The sequence below is a fragment of the Vicugna pacos genome, chromosome 35 (assembly GCF_048564905.1).
Source record: "Vicugna pacos chromosome 35, VicPac4, whole genome shotgun sequence".
Lineage (NCBI taxonomy): Eukaryota > Metazoa > Chordata > Mammalia > Artiodactyla > Camelidae > Vicugna > Vicugna pacos.
This window is the reverse complement of record NC_133021.1, coordinates 23,648,048-23,661,288: the sequence shown is the minus strand read 5'-3', so window position 1 is coordinate 23,661,288 and position 13,241 is coordinate 23,648,048. Positions and strand designations below refer to the sequence as shown.

Genomic DNA, 13,241 nt, shown 5'->3' with positions numbered 1-13,241 from the left:
CTCACTAATTAGAATAAATTCCAGATGAGTCAAAGTTGTAAATGTACAAAAAGGAAAAAGATGAAGAAAAACACACAAATTTGAGAAGTAAACATGAAAGAATCTGTTATAATTCTGGAAGAAAGAAAGGCTTTTTCAGTATGATTCAAAATCAAAAGGCCTTAAAAAAAATTCCTTAAAAAAATTCCTAAATTTGACCACACACACAAAAAAATGTTTAACATTTTACAGGGTTTAAACAAACAAAAAACTTCAGAAAACCAAATGAAAAATATTGAGGAAAGACTTGCAACACTTATCTCAGAAAAGAGCTAGTTTCTTTTGTTTGAAAAGCCCCAGAAGTTACCCAGAAAAACCAGGAGGAAAATGGCTAGGAGACAGGAAAAAGCAGTTTGCAGAAAAAGAACCATAAACATCCTTAAATATATATGAAAGAATGTGCAATTAATAAGAAATTTTCAAATTGAAACTATAATATGATACCATTAGAGTTGTTAAGAAAATAAAAATAACAAGAACCACCCACCAAAGTTAATTAACATGCTGTGTTGGTGAGGGGAGCAGCAAAGACTTCTGTACCCTGTTGGTGGCAGTGATTTGGTTTAGTCTTTATGGAGAGCAACTGACAATGGATATTGAAATAAAAAATATACAGACCCCCTGATGTAACAATCCTTTTTCCAACCGTGCTCACTCCTGTATATGCTAAATGAGCTATGTACTGAAGTACACGGTATAAAGTCACTGAAGTATTATTTGTTGTAGCATGAGATTTGATCAATCTAAATGTCTCTTAACAGAATATAAAATACCAGTTAAATATATTATGGTATAACTACTCAATGGAAAATTAAACAATCATGAAAATGAATGTGCCAGGAATACATGCACTGAATACTCTTCAAGATCCAGTGTGTAGGGCACCTATCATTTGTTTATAAAAATAATTAGAACACACACACATATGTAAGCATATGTAAATGTGAGTATGACTTTATGCAAAGAATAGCTCTGGAATTATATTAAAAAAATGATAACATAGTTATGTGTGAGAGCAGGACTGGGTGGCCGGAGCCCTAGAGCGGGAGTGATTATTTAATATACATAGTTTTACATGTATTTTTGTATTATGTTTGTGTATCACTGACTTTGAAATATTAATTTTTTTTAAAAAAAATCAACCGAATATATTACCACGTAACAACTTTGATTTTTCATTTGCATGTCTAATGTCATAAAGTTAGAAAATATAAAAGGCATCATTAATTCAGCATTTATATGTCAAAGATATGCTTAACACCCCTAACAAGACTTACAATTTTGCATCTTCTCGGTAATCATCCAGACCCTCGTCGTATGATTTTGATCGTTCTGTCTTTGAGCTGGGCTGGCCGTCCAGGCTGGGGGGTCCAACAGATTCTGCAATTAAAACCCAACATTTAGACATGTGCAAGTGGTTTCCAGATGCTTTTCTCGGCGAGAAGATCATGGTGTGTCATTATAGTTTTCTACGTGGAAAACTGAGAATGCAAGACAGTTCGTATAACCACTCACTGAAACATACCCTGGTCGTGGGACAGCTGACGTCGGATTAAAGGAGCTGACGTTGTGAGGCCGGGAGGGATGGTTGCTATGGAGGGGACCTGGGAGGTAGAGGCCGAGATGACAGCAGAAGCAGGGATGTGCGAAATATCATGATCGATGCTGGGGCTAGTTGGTTCATCTGTCAGATAAAATGAAAATAAATATTCAGATATTAAATGGCCTAATTACTATTAACAATAACAGCAGAATCAATATTCAGTATTCATTACTGTAAAAACCAGATAAAGATAACACATCCACAGACATAACAATAAATGACATAGTTGGTCTGTTAAAAATCTCCTTATACAGTAATTCCAAATAATTCCAAGAATGTGATCTAAGAAATTAAATGAGTTGCTGCTTCTACCAAACAATTAATACCTTCACTAAACTGATAATCAAGACACCAAAGTTCACAGATATTCAGAACCTAGACCTATAAAAGCAGAATAAACACACACCACGGTAAAAGAATTACTTCCCCAATTTTAAGTGTATCACACATTATCATCTCAGGAAGCAAGCAAGGCTGAACTTTCAAGGCATCAGTTCCTAAAACCTACACCTCCCACCTCCCACCAACACAAGTAGCTCTTGTCCAAAAAGCTATAGCGTCTTCCAAAAGAACTTATTCATCATCAAGGCCACTGGTACAGAGGGAATGTTTGTGTCCTCCCTAAATTCATATGTTGAGAATTAATCCTCACTGTGATGCTATTAGGAGGCGAAGCCTTTGAGAGGTGATTAGGTCACAAGGATGGAGTCCTCATGAATGGGATTAGTGCCCTCACAAAAGAGGCCCCAGAGAGCTCCCCTGCCCCTTCTACTATGTCAGGACACAATGTGAGCCAGGAGGCTGAGAATCATCTTCCACAACTCAGTGAAATTATCAGAATTTTGGGCATAGACTGTGGCCAAGTCATTTTGCTTTTCATTTCACATCTGTTAGGGAAGAGATTATTCTCCCCTTTCCCCAAATCACAGCATCATAATGAGGCATGTTAATGCTATAATATTCAATGATGGAGTAAATCACACATCACAAGGGGAGGAGTAAGTCTGTGTAAGTTGGAAGAAATGGTGACTAATATGAAAGTATATATAAAAATACATAGTGCCCCAAAAGCATGTACAGATAAATCTCTTTTACTAGAAATAAGGAAACTGAACACACTGTTTCTGGTCCAGTCCTAGGAGAAGGGACATTCACTGCAAATGACCTAAAATCCAATCTATACCTCAAAGTACAGTTTATAAAAGGAGAATAAATAAATACTGTTAATGGAGTCTTCATCTTAAGAAGAAATTCAATTGGGACAAACATTTCTTTTCATTTGCCTTCTGAGATGCATACATTCAGTTAAAGCAGTTACATGAGGCTGAATTTTATCTTCAATAAGCAAACAGAAGCCCTTCATAAGTAACAACTTAGTAATCTTTTGGCAACACCAGAGGTGGTATTATTTTTTTAAATCTAACTTAAACCCAGTGAAATAAGGTCATCTTAAAAAACTGATCTCCCTAGGAAAATTTTATTTCACCTCATTAGTACCAGTTAGTAACCATGAGGTGAAAAGTTTTGAGGTTCATAAAAGTGGCATGCTCAAGAAAGTCCACTTTCATTAAAGAGGTATGGTTAGGAAAGAATGCTTAAAAAAAATCAAGCTACTAATAAATTAACATGTGCTTCTGATCTCCAAAACTGACCATCAAGTGACAGATCTCTAGACACTCACTGAAGCTTTTTCATTAATTATAAACAGAGCTTACGAGGTGATACACCTGTTAACAACTGGTAAGGGGGTGCCGTCACCTAGTTCAATGGTCCCAAAGTGTCATAGTAATAACCCAACTCATGATTGTAGTGAAAATTAGTGTTTTAATTAAGACCAAGCTTCTTTCATAGGTCAGTAAACACGCATTTATATGAACGTCTGGCTATCTGAAAGGCATTTTGAGACTGCGTTATTTTGATAATCAAAAATGCAGTGCTGTAACTTCCTAATAGATACAAAAGGTTAAGAAGTGGTAGAACTTTGAATAGAGACTTTTTCACCCTACCATGCCCACATGGCCGCAAGTACAGCGAGTGGCGCTGTAAACCTACTGCTGCTGTTGGAGGAGGTATTTGAAAGGCAGGTGGCGAAATTAGAGCAGGAGCAGGAATGTGCGACTGTGGTCCGGACTGGGACTGCAGGCTTGCCTACAGGCAGCAAACATCACAGCAGCACAAAGCTCTGTGTTTTAAAAAGGCAGGTGGAAGTATTGCTTTCCGACCTGCCGCAGGTCACAGTTACTTGGCTGAATTTCTGCAGCCTCTGTGGGTCAGACAAGTTAACGAGTGGTGATAAGATTTCGAGGGTTTGCGTGTATGTGAGAGACACGTGTGTATGAAAGATGACCCCGCTTACCAGCTGACAAATATTGGAAGTATTAATTTCAAGGAACCTAGCATTTATCTTCAAAGAATTTAATAAATATTAGGCACTAATTTCACAAGTCTATCTTTGGAATGATTAATTTCAGCACACAGAAAAAGCCAGCTACTAGGAATGGAGAAGACTGAGCTCCAGGGGAGGGTCAAGAGACTTGGATCCTGTCTTGTTGGAATTCCTCTGGATATTAAATTTGTCCCTGTAAAGAAACTGGACTGGGATTATCAAAAGGGTCATTTCTAGCTCAAGAGGACTACAACAATAAAGCCACTAAAGGGGTAAAATTATCCGTTTATGTAAGAATATAAAATACTTCTGGATTTTTATAAGCCAGAGAGTTTTTAGGGGGCTTTTGAGGTTTGAATTTATTTTAAAAACTGACAAATCTGGCTGAGAGTGTACTTACTACTGGCTTTATTTTCAACTTAAAGGAACTCGCTGAAAATCTAGTAAGTCTGCTTTAGGGAAGCAATTCTATAATTTTTATAAGTGTGAAGTTAAAAAAAAATTATTCCCCAAAGTAAGTAAGCACAGTATTCTACAAGGTGTGCTACAGATAAATTTGAAATACTGTAGGATAAAAGCCATGCTACTACCAAAAGGAAGATAAATGAACACCTAAAATTATTCTGTGGGGAGCAGTTTTCTTAAACTTGGAACACATAAATTTATCTAGTAAGAAGATGCCAATTCAAACCTGGGAAATCTGAGCTAAGAAGAGTGAATATTAATTCAGAACTATCCTTTAGCCTAAGATTTAAAAGAGTAAAAGGCCAGGATTTAAATTTTAGCACATTTTTAGGGCACTGTTGAAAGAACATGATATTTGGAGCAGGCAGTCAGCTCCGTCAGTTACCTGCCGACAGACCTTAGTCAAGGACTTAACTTTCCTTATCCATAAAGTGGGTATTTATTCCTGACCAAAATTCCCTACATGATTATCCTAAGGACTGGTACATGAAATACTTGGTAGGTTAAAGTACTGCGTAATTTGGGGTTTTTTTTTTGGGGGGGGTTGTCATTATATTAAAGATTACCTCACATCATCACTCAAATAATAGAAGCAAAATTATCTCTAAGCTTAAGAACCAACAGAATCAAATTTTAGGGGAAAGCTGATACACAAAAAGGATTATAAGATGATACAGTGTAATTTTTCTTTTCATGGATTATAAGCTTTGCAGAAAGACTCAGTCCATATTTGTGTAAAAGACGGGCTGGGGTCCTGGCTGCAGCCTCCCCGCTGGAGTGAGAGATTAGAGCTCCCCGAGGAGGAGGCTGGGTTTAAGGTGACAGTTACCCAGTTCTATCGCTTTTGGGTGGATTTCAGAGGGCTAAGCTCACCTGTAGAGATGCTGTAATCCAGCTATAGCCTGTAAGCTTTAAAACTTCTAAATCGGTTTAAAATGGCAGTGCCAGCAAGGCTGCAAAGTCAGTTTCAGTTAGGCCAGTGCTAACTAAGTACACGCAAGCTGGCCAACCTTGCGGCGGGGAGGACAGAGAGGAGTACTAAAAACACGGCAAAAAACAGAGGAGAATGGATGTGAGAAGAACTCAATGTGAGTCATACGGCTGGTTTCTTTATATTAATAGTTATGAGTGGTATGAATCAAAGGTAGAAAGTCAGGATTGGAGAAAACACCTGAAAACCTGCTACTCAACAACAAATGACTTACGAATTCATTATTCATGTTGTGTTTTGTGTTTACTTGTAAAAGAAGTTGAAATTTATTTTCAGGACTTATTTTGAAGATTTATGAGTAGACGTAAACAAAATACTGTTAATGACTAATATTCCTACTTTAAAAACAAATAAAGGGGTTTATTTTCTTCATTTTTCTAAGTCTTTGTGACCCAAAAGGAGTATCAGATATTAAATGTGTAGCAAAATTTTGGAAAACTGTCTTTCTGTTAAGATGTTTCATTAGCTCTGTAGTATACAGATAACTGAATAAATGAATTGGCTCAATTCTCTGATATTTTGGGAATAAAGCCAAGATATTTATTTATTTCTGTCTTTGCATTGGTTATAATGTTTTCAAGTAACAAAAATAATTACTAAAAATCAGACTGTAAGATTCTGGAGTGTGACAATACAAAAGCAAGCCTTAACTCTTTTCCTTTCATCCTTTTAATTTAAATGTTCCATAAAATAGCACAGATTTTAGACCAACATTTTCCAAAGTGTATTTTATGGTGTACTAAAACTGAAATACTCTAAATAAAAACAGAAAGGATTCATGATCAAATACTTCTGAGACAAACTGTATTATATCCTGCCTAGAAAATTCACAATATATAGGAACATGTTAATGATTCTGAGAGTTCTACGGTGAAGACAGACAAAACTTTTAAAACTCAGCATTTCTCAATTTATTTGATCATTAATCTTATTTTCCCCCCTTAATCAAATGGAATTAAGTGTTCCTAGAAAATACTTTGGGAAACACTGCAAATTGTCTCTTATACTCCATTTCATTGTTGGTGTCTATCCCAGTAAAACATACATTTTTAGAAATAGCTAGATTGGAAAGACACACATCCATTGGTCAGCTAAAACTCTGAAGCTCAATAATACACAGATTTCAATATTAAATTCTGGAACTTAAGAACGCTTACATCCACGGACAGCATTCACAGTCAAAACAGTGAAATCGATTGTTCTTCACCCTGTTCCACTGGTGCTGCTCAGCTGATACACCAGAGCAATTGTGTGCTATATATTAAGGTCCTGGGAGACGTACAGGAAATAAATGGATTATAAAGACATTTCTATGCTGGGTGATTTTTAAGTAATGATTCATAAAACCAAAAATATCATTCACTAGGAACTATAAAGGAGAGTCTAAACAGCACTTAAAGTAGAACCTGATCAGAACCAAATAGTGAGCATTTTCATTTTTAATGAATAAACAAAATGGTCTAATCATTTTTCTAAATCTTTATGTATACAGAATTAGATTTTTGTTTTATATTTTAGCCAAAGTTCTCTCTTCAATAACGTAATTGATCTTCTTATTCCTGTACTTAGTGGTAACGAGGAAGAAATATTAACAGATATAACTAGGAAACTTTTTATTACTCTAATATAATTTGATTATATTATTCTTATTACGTAGGAAAAAAATATAATACTATTACTCTGCTGAGATCTCATAGGCCTGTGAAATACAGCCGTGGGTTGTAAATGTTTAAAAAAAATGTTTAAAAAGTATTTGTAAATGTTTAAAAAAAAGTTGTGAAACAATCATTTATATGATATAAAATATAATATAAAATATAATATAAAACATCTATAAGGTTCTATCTACAATAAAATTCTACTATTCTTTGAGGTTGGACTTAAGGGTACAAATATAGTACAATTTAGGTTGAGATTCCCCATGATGTTTAAAACTTGAATATGTCATATTTATAAAAAGCATGTTATGTGGAACTTTTTTTTTTAAAAAAGCTGATTCTGATAATGTCACTTGACATTCCAATAGTGCAACAGCTTTAGAAAGTTTTTCCAGAAAAGAAAAAGTCTGAAATATTACTCAAAGGGAAACACATTACATTATAAAATGATGGAGAACTAACTCTTCATGAACCTATGGGGTAAGAGGTTGAGGAAGGGTATGGCCTTGGCCTCAAAGCAAGGCCTTGCATCACACAACTCCAGAGGGCGCTCTGCACAACGCATTCTGTATAAATGGTGCCCTCTAGAGTTGTCCTCTGCGATGAGACTGAAATCAGTGAAGTCGAGTTCCAGTCTCTACTGTTTATTAACTGTGTGACTTTGGGGAAGTTAATTAACCTCTCGATAGCTTAAATTTCTCATTTACTAAATAAAAATAGCACTAAGGACATGTATGATAGTTCTGTTGGCAGATGATGTCCTAAGGGTCCGTAGTAATTACGAGAACTTTTTTTAAAAATTTTGCTACACATTTAACCATCATCTCAAAATTATCATTCACCTTATCATTTCAACAAATACTTATTCAGTGCCATCTATATGCCAGGTAGTGGTCCCAGGCGTTAAGGACACAGAAATGAACAAAAGATCTAAAATCCTGGCTTTCATGGAGCTTCTGTTTTAGCTCTACAGAGAAGCATGTAATAAACAAAAAACACAAATGTCAAGTGGAAACAAGTGGTACAAAGATAAATCAAGTAGCTTAAGGGGACAGAAGATATCAGGTTCTGTGTATGTGTGGAGGGTACCTATTTCAGACAGGCTGTTCTGGAAAGGCTGCTTTGATAAGGTAATATCTGAACAGACGCCCAAATGTACTGAGAGACAGAGTCTTGTGAGTATCTGTGGAATGCACTCCAGGGCTGGGAACTGGTGCCAGGGCCCTGAGCTCAGCGCCTTCCAGGACTGCAGGGGACCAGCGTGGGCAAGGACGGGATGCGTGGGCGAGGACGGGGTGCGTGGGGAGACAGGAGATGGGGGCGGAGAGATGGGAGTGGCGTTGGGGGGTGGTCACAGAAGGCTTTGCCTGCCACAGTAAGGAATTTTGGATTCTATTCTGAGTAACATGGGAAGTAAAAGAGGGTTCTGATCAGAGCAGTGATATGATCTTGGTGGGGTTTTTTTGTTTGTGTGTTTGTTTTGTTTTGGTAGGGGGAGGTAATTAAGTTTATTTATTAATCTATTTTTTGATGGAGGTACCAGGGATTGAACCCAGGACCTCATGCATGCTACGCATGTGCTCTACCACTGAGCTATATCTGCCCCCTCAAGAAGTAACATGATCTGATTTACATTTTTAAAACATCACACTGGCTGCCTTGTGGGCAGTACACCTTGGGGGGGGGCGGTGTGGGAGCAGACTAAAGCCTCAGTAAACATGATAGTTGTCCCAAATCAGGGCGCATACTTGTCATTTAAATAATTTCCACCCATCTACTCCAGGATTTATTCTAAGACAAAGTAATTTGACAATGAAGAGGTCTTTCCATTGGGCCCAAGTTAAATTTACAAAGAACTAAGCTTTAGAAAGTAAAAAAGCACTAGTTAAACGAAAGTTGATTACTAGTGATTAAAACTGTTCAACCTGGCTTTTGATTCAGCTGAATCAACAACTAAGTATAATTTCGTTTGCCGAGTCTCTTGGCCCCAGAAGGTGGGAATTTGTTTCATCAAAATCAAAATTAAGAATGGGTATCGAGTACATAAAATTAAAAAAAAATTAATATTAGAAATAATTTTTGAGAGTAAAAGCTTATGGCTCTGGTTTTAGCACAGGGTAGAAAATGCACAAGTATTTTAAAATCACAGTGTAAAATTCCTGTGCCTGTTGAAATACTTTGCTGAAAAAGTTTTGTTCAATGTTCGACACATTAGCCAACGACTATGAAATAAGCTCACCTATAAATGGGATAGAAGCCAAGGAGTCACCGGGTGGGCTGGTACTCGAGGCCTTCCTTTCCTCCATCCTTTTTATGTGGACCTCACGGCGTGCATCATTGGGCAGCCAGCAAGTGGTGTCTGACCCCGTCTCCTGGTCGTTCACTGCCAAGATGTAGGACTGATGCCTCAAAGGCTGTGGTGTCTGGCGACCAGATGGAGGCTTTTCTCTTAGGATGACAGTTTCTTTATTTTCTACAGCACTGGACTGCTGAACTTCAGCCTCCTGTAAATTTAAATCTTGATTCCTTTGAGTGATGGGTAACTCTGAATCTGGTGTGCCAGAACTCTCATTCATCAGAGGTGTGAGCTTAACAGAAGCTTCAGATAGAGAAGGGGGTTTCCCGGTGTCCACCTGGTGACCAGGAGCACTTTCAGCCCCTAACCATGTCTGCTGATTCAGTAGGCTGTTTTGATGCAAATGATTTACTGGTCTTTGGTCTTTAATAGAAATAAATGAGTTCTGGCTGGAGGGGGGTTTTGTGACATGCGTAGAAGGCGCTTTCAGAGAATTACTTCGGACTTTCACAAGAGGTGACCTGTCCTGTGAAATACCTCGAGGATGGGACATCCCACAAGTAGTCTGAAAATTTCGGTTTGCCTGCAGTGTCTTTAGATCTGGCGGAATTTTTTTAAACTGAGACACCGATCCCGCCCCTCGGCCACTCACCCGACGGTTGTCAGAATTCACAAGGCTTGGAGCCACCGTAAAATTGGAACCCCGAAAAGATTTGTGAATTTCTGGCTGCCTGGGTCTCTCATAAATACCTCGCCGATCGTCCTGTTCGGTAAACCCGCTCCACTTGTAAGTCTGCTTTCGGTCTCCATTTGAATCAGGGGGCGGACGTTCAGAATGGACGTTTTCTAAAGTTTCACCCTGTCCCTCGATATAATCCCACGAGCGAGTTCTGTGATTACTAAAACTAACAGATGGAGACGTCAGCGTTCCTTGAGATGCACTTCTCGGGCAATACTTCATTAACACGGAGTCCTCCAGCCTCTCCTGGGACACGCTGCGTTGCCGGATCTGAACGGACTGGGGCACTCGGTCCTGAGAGGTGCTCCGACGTCGTACCTGCAGAGCGGCGCGGTTCAGTACCACCTGGTTGTAGTCTGCTGTGCTCTGAGAGGCTGCTCTCAAACTGTCTAACCTTTCCTGAATTGTCCGACAACCTATGTGCAACCGCCTGTTATCAATGTACTCTTTGTAAGTTTTATAGTTTTTCCAGTCTATGTGCTGATGGGAATTTGGAGAATAGTGATTGACAGATACAGAAGGCGAATCCACAGCTGGAGATCTATTGCTTGATGGTCCCTCTGCGTGTCCGCTGTAATTGCCAGATTTCAGTAAAATCCCGGAAGGTTCCAACGACCTGGAGCCGGCTGGATGAATTAGATGGGCAGTGGGAACTGACGACGGTGGTGATGTGGTTCTTGACGCCGTTTTTAAAGAGGTCTGCTCATTTCTGCCATACCTCACCTCTTCAGTTCTGTGCGAGGGAACCGTGTGGGTGTTCCTATTAGGTAACAAATCTACAACCTTCTCAGAAGGTACAATGACAGTCCTTACGCTTTCATTGCAGACACACACTGCTGTGTTTGACTTGGCCACATCTGGGGGTGATGGAGGCACTTGGATTTCCATCCGGTAGGCCCTGCTGGGCTGCGTCAGTACTGGTGGACTGGTTTGCTGTTTGCTGGAGGAGGAGTCTGGAGGAGCTGTTTCAGCGGGCTGCGCCATGGCTGAAGGGGCGGACGGAAGCCAGGGGTAGCAGATCGGTGGGGGCTCGGGTATGTTGCGGGCATTGCCGCTGTAGGCTTCATTGCCTTTCAGGTAGGCATCTTGAGAATACGCCTACGTGGAGACGAGAGAAAGGGGTCACTTAAAATTCATCAAAGGAACACTCACTTCCACTCTTGCGATGCACTACTTTACTTTACGGTGCCCGGCCTCGTGCCTGAATGGCATTCACTAAAGCATGCGTGCAAACGTAACAACATAAGGGTAACTCCACAAATGCAGAAAGGGGCTAGTCTCTCAGAAATCAAATAAATTGTAGAATTTGCAAAAAATATAAATTGTAATGGCCTGTTTCCCCAAAAGGTCTGAAACACACCAAATTCCCCACCACCACCATCAATCAGATATAGATGTCTTGCTCCTAAAAATTTCCCCTTTCAAGTTTTACAGTTTTTCTTTTTCTTTCTCCAGCAGTTGGCAGGTTAAACGGCTGCTAATACATCTCAGCAAAAGAAGAACCTGGTCTTTTGCCAGAGTGAAGGTGAAAATATGAAAAATCTTCACCAAATACAACCTTTATTTGAGGCACTACTGTTATCATAAATTAAATAATATACTGAAGGCTGTCTTGCCAATGAATGATTACTGAGTCACTAAAAATAATCCATTGTGATAAATTAAGTCCTCCAGCAGCCATGCTAAATACTTATTTAAAATAGAGAATATGTACATTTAAGAAATTAAAGTTATTAAAGGCATAAGATATGAAAAAAGGTGATTCATCTTCCTGTATATAATCTATAATTTTTATTTCACATGAATGTAAGATTACATTGTACAAATTTATTTGGTCTCTTTCACCTGTTATAAGGAGACATTGCTCTATTACTATCAGGCAGGCATGCAGCTCAAATTATTTTTTATCAATTATTTATGAAATTATCTAGAAATATTTTTTAAAACTTAAATCTAACAAAGTAAATACAGAAGACTCTACAGAACAGCTAATCGATGCAGTTCAGGACTGTGTACAGCAGCTGAGACAGTTAGGTGTGGTGTCATATTACATATTCTCCCCTAATCAAAACAAGCTTAAATTCAAGACCATCATCACATCCTGTCTTTGCAAACAGCCTGCAAAGCTCAAGTGCAGCCACAAACATAACGTAACAGCAAAGTACTAGAAGAGAGAGGGTGAGATGCTTAAAGAAATACAGATGCAGATACATGTTATGTTTTAATGCCAGTTATGTACAGGATACAAAAGAAAACCAAAATAAAACAATACATCACAAACACATTCTGCAAATTAGTAAGATTAACACCACGGAGAGATTCCTCTAAGCAAACTTACAGTTTTAATAGACTGGCTTATTACAAATCTCTACAAAACATGACTTAAAAAGCAAGGAAATGGCTTCTGTGCATTTCTTACCAGAGCTGTGACATCCTTTGTAAATTGTAGCTAGCAGAAAATAGGAAAACATAGTAGAAGCTGCTTACTGATATACAGACAGAATCATGTTGTCACACTGATGCTGGAAAACAGCAAGCTAAAAATACATCTACACTGATTCCTCTGGAAGGTACCAAGAGAAGTAAAGGGCAGTGAGGCATAAAGAATAACTTCAGTATCCTTCTGAGCATCTTTTTCTCAAGCTTTTATCTGGTCCTTATTTACTTTGTCTACCATTCTTGAAAGCAAAACACATCTGGTGACATGCATTTGCGACAGATAATTCCTTCAGTGTGTACGGCTGTCTGACAATGTGCTGCAAACCTTCCCTTCCATGAGAGCAACATTGATGCCTCTCATTTCCCCTGAGCTTCTTCCATCTCTGCTTCTAGATGACGAAACGAACGCTCTGTTATGCTTTTACAATAGTACAACGTCCACCTCCCCCTGTAACTCAGAGCACAGCCACAAGCTGTCAGCTGACTACAGCTGCCTTCACACTGTGATTTAGAAGAAAAGAATGACTGTTTTATTAAATGGGTTCCCCTCCAAAATTAAGGCCTTTCAACACTGTACCTTTTGTCTTGTTTTATTAGCTTATGAAAATAACCACTGAATGGAACA

General features: G+C 38.5%; 1 protein-coding gene across 4 annotated transcripts in view; it reads right to left on the bottom strand.

Annotated features, from left to right (window-relative positions):
* ARHGAP21 (Rho GTPase activating protein 21) overlaps positions 1-13,241 on the bottom strand; it is a 120,122-nt gene that overhangs the window by 18,731 nt on the left and 88,150 nt on the right. For all 4 annotated transcript variants that reach the window (XM_072955450.1, XM_072955451.1, XM_072955452.1 and 1 more), the window contains 3 exons: positions 9,382-11,275; positions 1,565-1,723; positions 1,317-1,419 (listed from right to left, as the gene is read on the bottom strand). In XM_072955450.1, coding sequence (XP_072811551.1) covers positions 1,317-1,419; positions 1,565-1,723; positions 9,382-11,275 — 2,156 coding nt within the window. The remainder of the gene's footprint in view (positions 1-1,316; positions 1,420-1,564; positions 1,724-9,381; positions 11,276-13,241) is intronic.